Raw genomic sequence first — 16,490 nt, 5'->3', positions numbered from 1 at the left:
ATCACTTCCCACTTTGCTAAAAATGCTCAGTGGCAACATATTATTTGCTGACACAAAAACAACCTCATTTCCGCAGCAATCAAAACAGCGTAAGTTCAAATCTTACAACAGACATTGTTGTTGAGCTTTCAGATTTTTTATGCAGTGTGGCCAGACGTTTGTGCTCATAATGGCAACCATTTCTATTCGTGGATATGTTTTGTGTTTTATAAATTCAAAATTTGTAGCTGCATAAGTATTTTATAACAATATTAAACATTTGTTTCAAATTTTTTACTTTGTTGCCAGACGTACGTGAATAACCTTGGTGGCCAGATTTCTGAATCAGAACTATCACTTCCCGCTTGTACTAAAAATGCTTAGTGGGAACTTATTATTTGCTGAGACAAAAGCAGCCTCATTTCTCTAGCAAGTAAAACAGTGTGAGTTCCAAGCTTAATTACAACAAAGACATTGTTGCTGAGCTTTCAAATTTTTCATGCATTGTGGCCAGACGTTTGTGCTCATCATGGCAACTATGCCTTTCTTATCGCAGATATGTTTCGCGTTACAGTAAAAAGTATTTTTTTTATTTTCTCTGTTGTGAGGTAGCAATAATTTATGCAACATCTAGTCTAAATCTTAGTGAGTCGTCTGCATCAACCATGTTACAGCGGCGCCTCGCATCGAGCGCCCATACCAGCGGTCCGACGCGGCATTTCGCCCTGCAGAGGAGCTGCCCAGCCCATATGACGTTTGCATGCGCCCAATCCACCGCTGCAGCTGAAAGTAAGGAGTCCTGGGTGGTATCGCCACGCAGCCATAGGACCTGGAAGAGCAGAAGACCGTCGTAAGACAAGCCTTCGAAGCTGGCACGTCCCGAGGGATCTCGGCCGGTTGACAAGGACGCGGGGGGGAGGGGGGGGGGGCAAGTCCGCCCTCCTGCAATTTATCTGAACTAAATAAAGTTTGTCTATGCTAGCTCTGCGCGTAGCCCCTTCCAAGTGTTGTTAGCCCTCTATTACCAACAGCAGAGTGTTCATTTTTCTTTAATTTTGCTGCGCTGCCTTACGGCCACAGCAAATTGAATATTTTCTCTGGCCAAGTCGGTCCGCGTTTTGAGGCCAAGACAGAGGCGGGCGGGGAGTACATAGATCAGAACCCCAGAAGCGTGTACGGCGGGGTCCGATTTGCCAATCGCGGGTGTACTTCCGGGTGACACGTAAAATTTTCTGCGCATGCAGGACCAAGCAAGCGACCGAGCGAAATACTTCACGCGACGGTGCTGCTCTAACAGGGCCCTACGAGGTCCACAAACAGTGCTAATTAATTACTGTCCAAAGTTCCTGCTATGGAGCGCGCGGGGCTGGAGGGAAGCGGCGGAGTGCTTGCCCTTTGAAAAAAAATACATATGAACACAAAATGCATATGAAGGCAAAAAGAAATGAGCGCGCGCTGACACGGCGATTAACGGGGAGGACTCTGCGTAGCCCTTCGTCAGTGCTGCTGTTTCCAAAGCCATAAAGGCGATCTAGTAGCGCCGACCACCCACTGAAAACACGTCGCAGTGAAATTATTCACTCCATTCTCCCAGTCGCCTGTCCCGGCGGCCGCCGGCGCACTCGCTCAACGCCGAGTTACCATGAAAAAAGGACATTTTCCTTCCTCCATGATGCGCCGCGAGCTGTGGGGGCGAGATCTAGTGCGGAAAACCGCTTGGCGCTCGCGAGCTGTGGCCACCGTGCTTTCCAAAAGTCGGTGCTAGTTGTTCGCAGCCGAAAGGCGCCGTCGCGTGCGCGGAGGCGCAAAAAAAATCAGCGGCAGCACACCCGGACTGGATGTCGCCAAGAAGTGCTTCGTGCAACTTGGGCGCTGAGCAACGCCAAGTTCTCCTACAGCAGGTCTGGTTTGCGAAGACGGGGCTCTTCCGGAGTATTGGTGTAGGGCAGTCGTTTCTCACTTTGTTCCGTACCAAGGCAGGACGCCCACCCGCGGAGCTAACCGATACCGACCAGTGCCACGTCAACATCTGCGGCGGGTAGCCTCATGGAGCCCACGGCGTTGCAGCTGCGTCTTTCATTTCACCCGTAACTGCAGCAGCGGAAGTTCCGGTTACGTCACTCTAAACAAAAATAGTAAGAAAACAAAAGTTATGCCCCACTTGTTCCTTAAAACTAATTGGAATTATATGTAAGCTAAAACGATTCGTTCAGAAAATTTTTTCAGCAATACAACTTGCTCCCAGCAATCAACTTCCTTCATCGGCTTAGGGGGCTTCAATGTGCACGCCCATCCGCTGCGCTTGTCACGCCGCCTTTACTGCGTTGAAAAAGAAAAGAAACGCAGCAAGCAAGTCGCGTGCATTGTGGTGTGATTCGCAAGACTGACGAAGAAGGTACTGTCAGCAGCAAAATATTGCGGGACGTCCAGCGCGTGGCGGAGCGACGCAAAACTACGCAAAACTGCCTTGCAGCGCCATCTCCCGCCTCGAAACATGTTCTCGAGGCCCAGGGAAATTGCGTTCGAAGGACGCTTTGCGCATGCCTATCCTTTCTTCGCTATCAAGCATGCCTTGACGCTTGCTTCCCCGTGACAGGCTTATCAGAGTCACGGAAGCCGCTGAGGAGCTGTGTGACGTTCGCAGCCAGTCCTCCTTGAGCTCGCGCGAGCGATCGCAGCACTGTTCACCATCGCAGCAGCCGAAACAGACGCGCAACGATGGTGACACAGCGATTCCCTGCCAGCGGCGAGTGGCAATAGCGGATCCCGGCGAAGAACGCGATGAGACTTGCCTGATAGCAAAGAAAGGACAGGCATGCAGAAGTAATGGTTAACGCGGAAGTGCTGTGAGCCTCGACATCAGGCATAGTCACGGCAGATGGCGCTTGAATGCAGTTTTTCGTCGCTCCGCACCGCGCTGGACGTCCCGCAATATTTTGCTGCTGACAGTACTTTTACTATTGCTAGGACATCTTTTTTTTTTTGTTTACAAGCAATGTTTACAAGCAATGTTTACAAACATCATAGGGGGCGTTCTAGAGTTGGCTACGCTACTCTACGCCCTGATTTACGCTGTCGTCTGCCGCGGTACGTCTTTCGCTTTCGATTGCGCCGTTTGTGAACTTTTCACGTATGGCTGTGTCCGCGATAATCGGCCGGAAAAACCTCGAGCCTTGGGGTACTCCGGGCGCGTGCTTCGAGTTTCGAAGAGCGCGCCCAGCAAAGAATGGATGCAGCCAAGCTTGGTCAAGCTAGGAGCGCCGGCGGCTAGCGTAGAGATGGCCCTACGCATGTAGGCGATGCATAAAGTGCATTGCTCGGAGTAAAGCGTTCATGAAGAAATATTTTTAATACCAACGTGTTTTAATTCATACAGTGCTCCACATACTCGAAGAAACATAAGCGCGCAGTCGGTTTGTTTTCTTACTATTTTTGTTTACAGTGACGCAACCGGAACTTCCGCTGCTGCAGTTGCGGGCGAACTGAAAGACGCGAGGTTTTTTGACGCGTTGAAGCGAGCTTCCGCGGGATGCTCTGCACGGCCGACTCGTTCGCTGACATAGCCGCGCTCGAGCACACCGCGGCGGCGAGGCAAATTGCAACGCCTACTGCTGCTGCTCTTGGACGTGCTGAGTGCATTCCATATGCGACACTTGAAGGGGCCGGGGTGGGCAGGCGTCTTTTACGCTATGCTTGTGCGGGGCTATTTGAGCGGGCGCGCTGTGGGCGTGCAAGTTCGAGGCGCACTCTCCTAGCCTCACCCGTAGACCGTGGGGTTTGTATTTGTGACCCTTTCTGTTTATGTGCCTACGTCGGTGGTTCCGGGCTACCTTCCCAACGCCGCTCGACACAATGTCTGCTCATACTCTGATACGCAGGCGACACTGCCCTGTGACGGTTGGGACCACCGGGCGAGGCACTCCGCCTGCGCGAGTGCACGCCGGGAGCTCTGGCCACAATTGATGCCCTTTTGGGTGGCCTCGGCCTCTCGCACTCTGCTGCCACGTCCGACGCCATGGCCTGCGTTTCGCGCTCGCGCGCGATAGACTGCCGCCGCTTGAATTGACGGGATTCCGCGGTCGTGGAGCCGCTCGTTGCGATACGTGGGTATTGTCCTCCGCAAGCGCCTTTCCTTACGCCCTGCGGTAACGAACGCCTCTTCACAGATGAAGAGGGCTACCGTCGCCGTGTACAGAAGCTCACCGCGCGCTGCCAGTACATTTGTTAGCAAGCCGCGCTGCAGCTTTTACAACGCCGCAACTTTGGGCGCTGCTCTCAATGCTCTTTCGCTCGGTTCGACGCGCAAACTAAGCTGGCAAAAGGTCGAGGTTCTTCACTGCAAATCCCTGTGCGTAAACGTCGCCCTACCCACGAATCCGCAGTGCGCTGAGATGCTGGCCGTGGCTTGCGCGTGACCATTACTATTGTCGCATAGCGAGTTTTCGAATTTTTCGTGCCAATTGCTGCAGCCGGGAGCCGACGAGAAGAGTGCGTCCTCTCTTGTTGCGAGGAAGACACAGCTCCCCTGTGGAGCAACGCCGCGTGCGTCCCCCCACATGGTTTCGCTAGGCGCGGTCGGATAAGGTAACGGTGTCGGTGTTTTGCTGTGCATTTCCGACCGTGTTCTGGCGCCTGTTTCCCGGGTCTTGCCATGCGGTGAGCTCTCTGGCCCGCGTTCCGCGGTATGCATTTCGGCAGTCAGTGCCTGTCGTCGCCGGCTTTGCGCACAACACACGTACATAAACGCGCGCGCATTCCGTCCCTACTCGTATACAAGGTTGCCAGCTGGCGCACACTGGGTGTTTTTGCGTATTAAGATGAATTGTTTGCTGTCGGCATGTCTTAAAAGGATGTGTTCTGATTAGTTCCGGTAACGGCTTTCACGATTGGTCTAATTGGCCCCAAAAAGGGTCCTCAGAATGCTGCCGGAGCTCCTCTGGTTGGCACCGTAACGGCTTTTTTGACTGGTCGAGAAAAGGGTCGCCAGAATGCTGGTGAAGTGTAAGAGCGGGTTTCTCAACAGCAAGGGAACTCGAGAGAGGAACGGCTGCCTCCCGGCTGCTGCTCGGGACCCCTGCTCCAAAGATACTGCACGCCCCGGGGTATGACTGACTGTTTTACTATGTGACCTGATATATTTTGTCTCAGTTTCTAGGTTTAACCAGTGACTCGCATCTACCTTTAATAAAGTTGATCAATGCATCTTATCCACGCCTGCTGGTCCTCTTCTTCGATGCGGCGGAGCTCTCGTCCCGGCACGGAAGCACGCTTGGCTACACTATACTGCAGGCGACGGAGCGGGCGTTGCACCACGTGGACAGCATCTTCCGCGCTCCGGACGGCGCCCGCTACTGGAGCGCTTGCGCAACTACCCACGGTCATGCTTGGGAGCAGCGCTCCTCGAGCACGTATGGGCAGCTGACCAGCGCCACGGCCGCATAAGAGTTTGCCGCCTGCTGCTTGAGAGGTTCAGCCAATCATCGTAGGCATCCCGGGGAAGCGCAGCACTCCGCTGCGCGCTGCGCAGCAGCTAGCCGGAGCCGCCAATACTGACGAACTACGAGACCAACTCAGCGTCTACACTGAAGGCTCCGTGGCAAGCGAAAGCTGCTCACATGCAGCGGCGCCGACCATCCTTCACGGACAACAGCGCATGACCTACCTGGGCTCATCCACCACGCCGAAACTGCTGGGCATCCGAATGAGGCAGGACATATTAATCCGCCTTGCTCCGCCGGCGCCCAGGTGTGGTCTGCTGTGCGAGCCCCTTCTTTAGCCACCTGCAGACCCGGGGTCGCCGTTCCCCACGGCTGTGCGGAATTCGCGCGCGCCTGGAGCGCCTAGCGCAGCGTATATAGTTGTGCAGTTAGTGCGCTGTGGGCCCCGGCCACTGCGGAATTGAGGGAAACGACCAAGCCGACCAACTCCGACCGTCGCACACAAGCGTACCTTCTGGCGAGCTGCCTCTCGCCCTGGAGGACATGCATACGGATCGTCCGCGACCCCTTCCGACAGCTGCAGCGAGCCACGCTTCGCACGATGTGAGCGCTCGCTCACCGACAGGGCTATCGAACGCGATGGTCCTTCGTGAGGGTGTAGGATGCGCGTGGACCTACGGCGGACGATTGCGCAGCCGACTAAGGACGAGCGACGTGTGTGGTGGATGTAGTGTGGTGGAAGCGCTTAAGCATCTGCTCCTTCGCTGTGTCGCGCCCATAGAGCCGTATCGCGGGATGCTGGTGTCCCACAGGACGCAAGATGTAATCCCAGACAACCTTACGCAGCTCATGCGGCCCCATGCAGGGCTGTGTGCGCACTCGTGAGCGCGCTGGAACTAAAGAACTGGAGCTTAAAATTCTGACAAGGCTTGACTTGCAAACTGAAATGCAGTCGTTATTAAAACGCGTGGAACAACTTGAACTTAAAAATCAGTCAATGCCTGCATGAACCCCTTCCACAAGTTGTACTCGAAATGTGTCCAGCATTGAAGTAAAAACTGACGATCTAGAAAACCGTTCCCACCTGTCCAACGTTTTTTTTTATGGCGTTCCTGACACGGTTAAGGCTAAAACTTGGTGTAAGGTCGTCGCGCGAACCCTCTTGTACATACTTCTTTTCCTTGTGTTTTTTTTATACACTAGCACTACGAGCCGCTTCGCCAGGACGCCGGCAATCCCGTGCGGTGGGCGGACTTTTCTTTGTCTTTTGTATGCTCTTCAGAGTTCTGTTTCGTACAACAGCCCCCCCCCCCCCCCCCCCCCCCCCCCCGAGCGCATTCGGGGGCGAACGTTTGTCTGTCGTACGCAGCGGGGCCCAGATTCCCTAGGCGAGACAGCCCGCGCGATCACCCGTATTTTGATGTGTTTGTTTCCGCGGGTGAACGAGCACTTCGCGTGGAGTGAGCTTGGGCAAACCACACCGCTCGCGTCTGTTTCGTGTCTGGTTTGTGTTGCTTTTCTTTACCGGTCGTCGTAGTTACTTGTAAAATTGCGCTTCTCCGCGGGATTGGGTTTCCTAACTTTGCAGACCGGGGCCCAGATGCGCCGGCATCCGAGCCCCGTCTGCGGTACGTGGATTCTCCGTTGCCGGGGAAAAGTGTCCTTTGGAATATGGAAGCGCAGAACTAATAATTGTTTCAGTGGAAGAAACGCAGCGACGGCCGCGAGCTCTGAGCGGGCGGCACCTGAGGTCGGAGCTCGGTAGGAGTGCACTGAGAAGAGGCCAGGGTGAGGTCTATAGCTGAAGCGTGTTTGCCCGGAGCGATGTACGTTGGGCACCCGTCATTCAGAACTAGTAGACCGCTGGCATAGATGGCATCGCTGAGGTGGCGGCCTTGTGGTGTGGTAGCGCGGGAGCCCCACGCAGGATGATGCGTGTTAAAGTCACCGCAGGTGACTTGATCGGAAGTCAGGTGCGCCGAGAGCTGGGCGACAAAGCGGACGTCCCAATGACGGTTGTTCGGCCGCACATACACCGAAGCGACTGAGGTGTCGCAACCGCGCATACGCACTGTTACAGAAACACAGTCCACACTGTCGACGAGTAAGTCGTTCACAGGTATTAAGTAGTGCGAAAGAGAAACGCACACATAGACTGCAACACGAGGAGAGCCAGGTGGATCAGAGGGGCCGGTGCACGGAGAATTCACGCATGTATCACTCGCACACTCTGTGGCACTGGTGTGTCCAACGTAGCCAGGTAGGCTCACTTCTCCCTCTGCGGCGTAGGTCTCTCGTAGTGCGAGCAGATCGAAGGATCGGAGTGGGAGAGAGGAGGCTAGTTCAGCTTGTCGGCGGCGGAGGGAACGACCGTTCCATTGAAGAATCTGCGGCCGCCACACAGGTGGGTTGCTAGCCATTACAAAGGAGTGACTGTTGTGCGGCGAGAGCCGCTGCACACAATTGACGCGCTGGAGAAGACTCTGGGAGCCCTTCCATAAGAGCTCTTACTGCAGAGGTAAGTACCGCGATGACAGTATCGCGTTGGTCATAGTGCGCGCGAGATGGGAGGGACGGTGCTGTGTGCCCAACGACGATGTCGCGGAAAGAACGAGCGCCCGAGGATGAATCCGGAGCATAGTTGGGTGCAGCGCCGGCGCGTGTTGCAGGTGGGGGAGCTGCTGAGTTGCGTGCAGCATCGTGCGAAGGTGTGACGTTGTCTTGCTCGTCAAGGTTGGCAGAAGGCTTTTAATTTGTGTGCCGAATGGCCTCGATAGCTTCTTGTCTCGTGAGAGGTTTGTCAGAAGAGGCGAGAAGAGTGGCGATGCGATGCTCTTCTTGCCAGCGAGGGCAGCGAGGCTCCGTGGAAGCGTGCGTTTCCCAGCAGTTCACGCAATGAGGTTTGGGCGCATCACATTGCGATGCGTGATGATCGCCGCCACAGCGGAGGCAGCGAGGTTTCGCTGTGCAGGCTGCAGTCGCGGGGTACTTAAACATTTCAACGCATCCTTTGATGGCACGTGCCAGTTCTGTGGGAAGGTGGCTGACACCTTCCACATGGTTTGGGCGTGTCAATCAAACCCATCTATCCCCCCCAACCCCACCAGAGAGGACTGGGAGATGGCCCTGCTCGGCTGTCAGGACCTAAAGACCCAAAAGGCCTTGGTTCACCGGACGCGGGCAGCGTTGCTTGCCAATGGGGCCCCGGAATTGCGGCTCCACCTAGTATTGTTAGGGGAAAGGGCCAATAGGGCCTAGCCCAATCGCCTCTCTGTAAAAATTTATTGTACTATAAATGTTTTTCACCACCACCACCACCCAAGATTCCGCAGCGGAGGCACTGCAATGGGCGGGGGAGCCGAGGGCGAACTCTTCGTCGAAGTTTGAATAGAGATATTTCTTGGGGCGGTTTTCTGCCGAAAAAACGAATAATGTCGTCGGCGCTTCGATAGCAGCCTAGGACCGGGGTTTTGCTTTGGATGCCTGCCGCAATTTCTTCCTCTCTCAGAGTGCGGTCGATGCGGAAAATGCGGCCACTGCAGGTGCGTCCGCTAGCTTCCTTGGCGCGCACATTGATGCCGCAAATGGTGTCAATGCCGAGGAGCGGTTCGAGATTGGCCGTACGGTTAATGTCAATGGCTACGACGTTACGGCGGAGGTTGACGTGCACAGCCTTAACTCCCGGGAGTTTTGAGAGCTGTGCAGCAACGGCATCTTTGGTAGTGGAGAGGTGGTTAGCCATTCTGCCGACTGGGTGAAAGAGAATGGTGGGTGACCCAGTTTTCTTGGCTTGTTGGGAAGGCCTCGAAAAGCGCAAGGCACTTGGAGCGGCAGTATGGACAAGGGGAACTTGTTTTGCGGCTTGTGAGCGGCGTTGCTGGTTTTTGCGCTGAGGCTTTGCGTTTGCCAGAGAGACGGGCCAGATTGTTGCGGAAGAGGGAGGGGATTGCCACCACGAAGGAGTGGGACCGTCGCTTTTGTTAGGATGCGTGAGGGCGGCGCGTGAGGGTGATAGTCGTAAGCCGTGAATGCGTCTTCTATAGCGGCCGGGGCTCTTGTGACGGGGGCAACAATAGCGTCTGGGACGCTGCTTTGTGTTCTACCCGAGTCTCGAGCGCCTGTGTTGACGGCGGGGTTGGAAGGGTGAACGGGATGCTCTTGCGGGCCGTGTGAGTGCGTGTTTGAATCAGTGCAACTGCTGTCTTGGCTAGCAGTTGGTGTGTGACGCGGCTGGGAAGCCTCATGAAGTGTATCAACAGGGTTGACAACTTCTAGGGTCTCACCAATGTTGGCTGAAGTGAGGCCACCAGGCGTGGTGCTGTCAAAGCGGCGCAACCTGCGGTATCGGGTGTTTCATGCACATCAGCGCCAGACACTCCAGGTGCGTCTTCCTGCTGCAAGGTTGCATCAGGGAGGCCAGCTGAGGAGTCATCTGGCTCGTGTGTGGATGATGGCGTCCGTCGGGTGGCACCGTTGACGAGGCGAGCTGCCTCTTCTTGGTACAGGGCGGTGGCCCGAACTTGAGCCTGGTAGATTAGATTTTCTAACAGGCGGCAGCGACGAAGGCTGTTTGTCACGACCAATGCCACCTTCGTCAAGCTCGAAGAAGGCGGCGCCGTCCTCCATGTCTATTTAGACGCCGAAGACTGCACAAAAGAAAAATAAAAAGAAGAACACGGGGACATGACGTCCAGCCGTGTGGGGCCTACTTATAACTTTAAAGAAGTTAGCAGAAGCTAAAAGAAATCTATAAGAGCACGATATATGCTCGAAAAGCCGTGTATGGAGGGAGCAGCAAAATTTACCTACTACTACTACTACTTGTGGCTACGGGGGGGGGGGGGGGGGGGGGGGGGGGTGGGGTACGCTCGCTCTTTTGCCACCCTTTGACTGAAAAGACGACGCAGTGAAGCGGGCGAGGTGGCTTGCGTGAAGCAACGCGGTCGTCCAGGTGTCCAGCAAGTTCACTTTCATAGATGGAGAGGTGCGCGACGTCAAATTTTGAGACATCGGAAGAGATGGGGACATTCTGATTGTGCGTACAGTTAGCCAGAATATCAGCCCGTTCGTTTCCAGTTGTCCCGACATGGGCGGGGATCCAGTGGAGCGAGGCGATTGTGCCGCGATCTTTGACAGCGCGAAGCTTGTGATCGAGAATTTTTACGACGGCCAGATGACGAGCGTGGTGTTGGTTTAGCTGCATGAGAGCAGCTTTCGACTCCAAAAATATAGCAACTGGGTTGTGCCACGGTCGCTCTAGAATGCGGCCAAGTTGAGAGCGGCGACCTCGGCAGTGGTAGAGGAGGCGCGGAATGGAATTAGACATTGCCTAGTGAGACTAAGGGCTGGGACGACACATACAGCAGTGACAGAGGTGCCGCCGGAGGCCACTGAGTCGTCTGTGTGTATGTGACTGCTGCCATGGAGCTCGTCATGAATGAGTGGCGCAGTGTGTTGCTGCATAGCACAGAGGAAGGTGTTGCGCTTTGTTCTGATGCCAGGTATTTCCAGCCGCACAGTGTGGAGCAGGTGGAAGAGGCGCTCTGTGAGGGGGTCTTGCAACGTTGGCATCGAAAAACCTCAGAGTTCGTCCCATTTTTAGTCCGGCGCCGTAATTAGGCGGGAGATAAGTAAATCGGTGCTTGTTGTGCCTCTAATGCGTCGTATGGCATGTAGAGCGACTCGTTCGGCGGGCAGAGATACGGGCCAGGATGACGTCTCTGCGTAAGTGGCAGCAACGTGCCAGGAGTGCGGGAGACGTAAAAAACAGCGGAGCGCGTTTCGGTGGTCCGTGTCTATGCTGCGCCACAGGTTGGGGCGAATGTCAAGGTATGGCATAGCATAGAGAAATCTAGCCACTGCGATGCCAATGTAGAATTGCAGGGCCAGTGCGGGAGAGCAGCCGCCGCCCTTCGCGATGAGCTTGTTGGCGGCTGATGCGACTTGCAAATCCTGCTTCCTAAGATGGGTGACAGCGGGTCGCCACGAGAGTTGGCAGTCAATGATGAGGCCAAGGTATCGGGCAGAGGGCTTCCAAGGGATGGGAGTGCCATCGAGTTGGAGAGGGGGAATTAGGCTTCTTGCAGCAGCGCGTGGGCGGAAGGCGAGAGCTTCTGTTTTTGCTGGCGAAAGAGAGAGGCCAACCGAACGGAGAAAAGTGTGGACTACATTTAGTGCAGCTTGGAGTTGAGCGCGAACTGTTCGTCCCTGTAGGGTAGGTCCAGAGCAGTAGAGGGCGATATCGTCAGCGTAAATGCAGCAGCGGACTGGAAAGCCATTTGTGACACGGAGGTAAGCTGGGAATATAGCCAGTACGAGGTTAAAAAGAAAAGGGCTCAAAACGCTGCCTTGCGGCACCCCAGCAATTAGTCGGCGAGGTGTGCTCATACAGCTGCCAGCTTTGACGCGGAAGGAGCGGCCGGTGAGAAATGAGTATATATAATGGAAGAGCTTTCCTTTCACGCCAAGAGAGCGAACGGAGTCTAATATAGCTACACACTATCACACAAGTGTGTGGAAGGCACTTTTCAGATCGAGGAGAACGAGGTAGGCGCCTTGCTTGTTGGGCTTGGCTTGCTCAAGGAAGGCTACGACTTTGGTAATGCAATCGGCTGTCGAGCGGGAGTTCCGGAAGCCACTTTGCTCTTGAGCCAGTGCGTTAGAGGCGTTGGCGATCCACTCCAGTCTTTGCAGGGCAAATGCTTCCATAAGCTTCCCGGGAACAGAGGTGAGGGAGACTGGACGATATGTTTTAATGTCGTTCACGGGCTTCCCTTTCTTGCAAATTGGGATAGCAGTGGCAGTACGCCAAATGTCCGGTAGTTCACCGTTTTGAAAGATACGGTTGTAAGCAGCAAGTAGTCGGTTGCGTTCTTTGTTTTCAAGGTTCCTGGTCATTTGGTAAGTAATGCATTCAGGACCGGGTGCGCTTCTGCGTTTCCTGGAGGCGATGCATTTGTCTAGTTCGTGCATTGTGAAGTCTTCACTGCAGAGAGCAAGCACATCATCAGCTATGTGTGCTGGCACGATGGTGATTTGGGAAGTAGGAGTTAGAGGAGATGTTGCTTCACTCACCACTGTTGAAAAGCTGTCAGCGAGAATGTTGGCCAGGTCAACGTTGCTTATACGCCGTGCGACAGCGATGGCCAAGACTGGGTGACGCGGGGTTCTCGCGTTGAGGATGGCAGACAGAATGCGCCAACCACGCGCAGGGGAGCCGGGGCGATCGAGTGATGCGCAGTCTGGCCCAGCTGCGGAGGCGAAGGCGCTTGCAGTGGCGGCGACAGTCCGCATCCAAGCGGTTTTAGAGAGTCCAGTGGTCTGGCCTGTCTGTGCGGCGTGCCCTTCGTTGGGCTCGGCGGCGAGCAGCACGATGGTTGAGAAGTTTTATGTCAGGCACTGGAGGTGGAAACTGCACAGTGCACAGTGTAGTTGCTGAGAGTGCACATTCGTTTATATGCGAGAAGAAATCCTCGTTGTGGCAGTCACTGGCGCACAGTGCGCGGAAAAGAGACCACCGCACAACACTCTAGGATTTCTTGAGTGGAGAGGAAGGAGAGGTGGGGATGATCTCAATTAGGAGGTCATCAGATCCCTCAGTGTTCGGGGCGGTGCGCCAAGAGTACGAGCAGCCGGAAGAGGCGAGAGTGAGGTCAATGGCCGTAGGATTGGTGTGAGGGCCGATGCGAGTGGGACTTCCGTCATTCAGAACAGTAAGCCTGCAGCATGGATGGCGTGCATAAGTTCACGGCCTTTTCTGGTGGTTATGTGGGAGCCCCAGGTGGTGTGGCAGGTGTTGAAATCACCACATATCACTTGGCCCTTAGTCAGACGGGCAGAGAGAGTTGTCACAAAACGGACGTCCCAGTTGTAGGTGGGTGGGCGGACATAAACCGATGCGACGGAGGTGTGGTAGCCCGATATGCGAATAGTGATAGCTACGCACTCGACACGGTCAGTGGGAATGTCCGAGAGATCGACGAGAGAATGCGGGAGCGAAGCGCGCACATAAATGCCCGCACCAGGGGGACGATGTGGGTGAGTAGAGTCGGCACATGGAAAGTTCGCGCACGAATCGAGAGTACAATCGGTGGGGCCGCTGTAGCCTACGTAGCCAGGTAGGTGCAGGTCCTCTGCGCGGGCGTATATTTCTTGCAGCGCAAGAATGTCGTAAGGCCCCAATGGCAAAATTGAGGCAAGTTCGGCTTGGCGGCGGCGGAGTGAACGACAATTCCACTGCAGTATCCGCGGCTAGAGCACAGTTCGGGCGTTATTCAGGTTGAGCGAGTGATTGATGTGCAGCGAGAGCCGCCGCGCACAGTTGTGCTGAGGAGGTCCGGGGAGGTCGTCCCTAAGAGCGCGCACAGCAGCGGATAGTGCAGCAATAACTGCATCGCGATGGTCAGGTTGAGGACGCGGTTGTGCAGGTGCAGATGTTTGCGCACCCACTAGCGTGTCTCGGAAGGAGCGGCCTCCTGGTAAGAAAGGAGGGGCGTGTGTTGTTGCAGCCGCAGCCTCTTCTGGAGCGGCAGGTGATCTGGATGGACGGGCAGTACGGCGCACAATTTCAGAGGCTGCACCATCTCTCTGGTGAACGCACTGCCTGAGTAGCCTGCTGTCTGGTAAGACGATGTTCGGACGCACTCATAGCGAGCGCAATGCGTTGCTCTTCCTGCCATCGGGGCCAGTGAGGTTGCGTGGATGCGTGTGTTCAGCGGCAGTTAACCGAGTGAGCTGCACTGGGAGACATGGTGATCAAGTCCGCAGCGCAAGCATCGCGGTTCGTGAGTGCAGGAAGCGGTAGCGTGCTCGAGGCTGCCACACTGGACACACTGGAGTGGTCTGGGTAGACGGGCACGGACAGCGCGGCGAAGCTTGAATAGAGAAACTTCTTCTGGAGGTTGCGTCCCAGCAGTGTGAAGGATCACATCATTGCCATTGCGAGTGCAGGCCAGCACGTGAACTTTGCTTTCAATTCCGGCCATGATGTCATCGAGTGTGAGGTTCCGGTCAGCGCGAAAAATTCGACCTGTGCAGGTGTTGCCGCCAGCCTCTTTAGCGCGCACTTTCACGCCACATATGTTACCACGGCATCTACCGACTCTGGCCGATCTCGTTCACGGACGTGAAGGCTCGCTCTCCTTACTTCAGGCCCGGTTTCACCTGGTCATGGGTCTTGGCTCCAAGGCCCTGCCTTATTTGCTACCTTCACTCGGACCCATTCCATCACTATCCTTTTTAATCCCATTCTCCCACCAGGACGGCGCAACGAGGGTGATTCCCTGTGCAAGAGGAGACAGTTGAACGCGCCTCGTCCCCCCCCCCCCCTTCCTTCATCGTCACCAATAACCTCACCTCCGAGTACTGGCTTGGACATCAACCGGCGCCTTTCCTTCCGCAGTGCGGCGACCAAGGCCTGTTTGCAGATGAAAAGGATCACCGCCGCCGTGCACAAGCTCACCTTTCGAGGCCAGGGCACCTCGCAGCAAGCCGCGCTGCGTCTCTACTACGCCGCAGGTATATGCACTGCCGCTCGTCTCGGTGCGCAAGGAAAGGCGCAGAAAGCTAGAGCTACAACATCGCAAGTCCCTGCGCGTGTGCCTCGTCCTGCCCAGAAATTCCCAGACCGCCGCAACACTAGCCGAGGCAGGAGCGTGGCCGGTGAATCCCCAGCAGCCCGCAGTGCACTCAATCACATAGGCTCCACTGCGTACCAGGACGGCGGCTCGCTGCAACAGCGCTCGCACTCGCACCCTCGTTCACGCATTGGGGCGGGGCTGCTCGAATGCGAGCAATTAACTGAAGGCTTGCCCCCGTAAGGCACCTGCGTGCCCTGGACTGCTGCCTCGGAGGTTCAGTGAGATATCGTCGGAATCGCGGGATAGCGGAGCACACCCCTTTGCGCTGTGCAGCAGCTGGCCAGAGCCGTCATACACGAGGAACTCGAGGACCATCTCTTCGTGTTGACCGACGGCTCAATGGCCAGCGACAGCTGCTCGCTTGCAGCGGCGGCCACCATCCCCGCCCTGCGACAGCACAGCCAGCAACATACCACGTTCCTGGGCTTCTCCACCACTGCCGAGCTGATGGGGATCCAGTTCGGGCTGGACCTGCTGCTTACCATCGTCCCTCCGCCGCCCAGGAGTGCTGTGTTCTGTGACTCCCGCGCCGCCGTCAGCCGGCTGCAGACCAACGGTCGTGGCACCCCTGTGGTGCGCGAAATCCGTTCGCGTATCGATAAGCTGGCGCTGCTCGGATACGCCGTGCGCGCGCCGTGGGTGCCCGGTCACTGCGGCATCGCCGGCAACGAGGAAGCTGACGACCTCGCGACCGCCGCACATCAGCTGCCTACCAGCAACCTCCCTCTTGCGCTGGAGGACGTGAGCGCGGTCATTCAGGACCATCTCCGACGGCAGCACCCCGACCCCGCACCGCAGGAGATGAGCGCATTTTCTACACCACTGGCTGCCGCCCGCTCACGCGGGCACAGCGCGCAATGATCCTTCGCTTGCGTATACATAGCTTGCACGTGACATCACTTCCGCCCCAATCAAGCGTTTGTGGCCATGCTGCCCAACCAGCCGGCCGTCCCCGCCCGTCCGCCCTGCGATGCTTGACCACTTCTCGGGCGCTTTGGATTATTAAGCATGAAATGCTTCTAGCTCCCGTTTTCGGCAGTGTGGGGACATCACACCGAGACCGAGAGCTAACATCCGGGCACAGAATTCAACTCATCTGGGTTTTAAAAGAAGTGTATTGAACCCTCGATCAAAAAAGGGACGTCCGTCCCTCTACAAACACAAAGGTACATTACGGCGACTGACGTCGCCCGGTGCTAACACACAAACGCAGGGAACTTAAGTGTCCAAAACCACAACATGTCCAAGAAAATTCAGAGGTCGATACGCGCGGGGGAAGCACGCCGGTGGAAAAATCGCGCACAAAAGCCCGCGCACAAACATCGCGCACAAATGATGCGCACAAACGTAAAGCGCGAACAACGCGCACAAACCTCGCGCACAAACCTCGTGCACGAACAGAACGCGTGAACATAACGCGCGAACATAACGCGCG

The 16,490-nt window shown here is 55.8% G+C and overlaps 1 protein-coding gene across 1 annotated transcript; it reads left to right on the top strand.

The window, feature by feature from the left end:
• Nucleotides 1-9,702: 9,702 nt before the first annotated feature.
• LOC149357559 (uncharacterized) lies at nt 9,703-15,916 on the top strand. The gene is made up of 2 exons (XM_089576617.1): nt 9,703-9,798; nt 15,329-15,916. Exons 1-2 carry the CDS (start codon nt 9,703-9,705, stop codon nt 15,914-15,916), a joined length of 684 nt encoding a protein of 227 aa, XP_089432743.1.
• The last annotated feature ends 574 nt before the right edge of the window (nt 15,917-16,490 follow it).

Source organism: Amblyomma mixtum, chromosome 3 (assembly GCF_055824585.1).
Source record: "Amblyomma mixtum isolate Tamu chromosome 3, ASM5582458v1, whole genome shotgun sequence".
Taxonomy (NCBI): domain Eukaryota; kingdom Metazoa; phylum Arthropoda; class Arachnida; order Ixodida; family Ixodidae; genus Amblyomma; species Amblyomma mixtum.
This window is presented reverse-complemented; position numbering and strand designations above follow the sequence as displayed.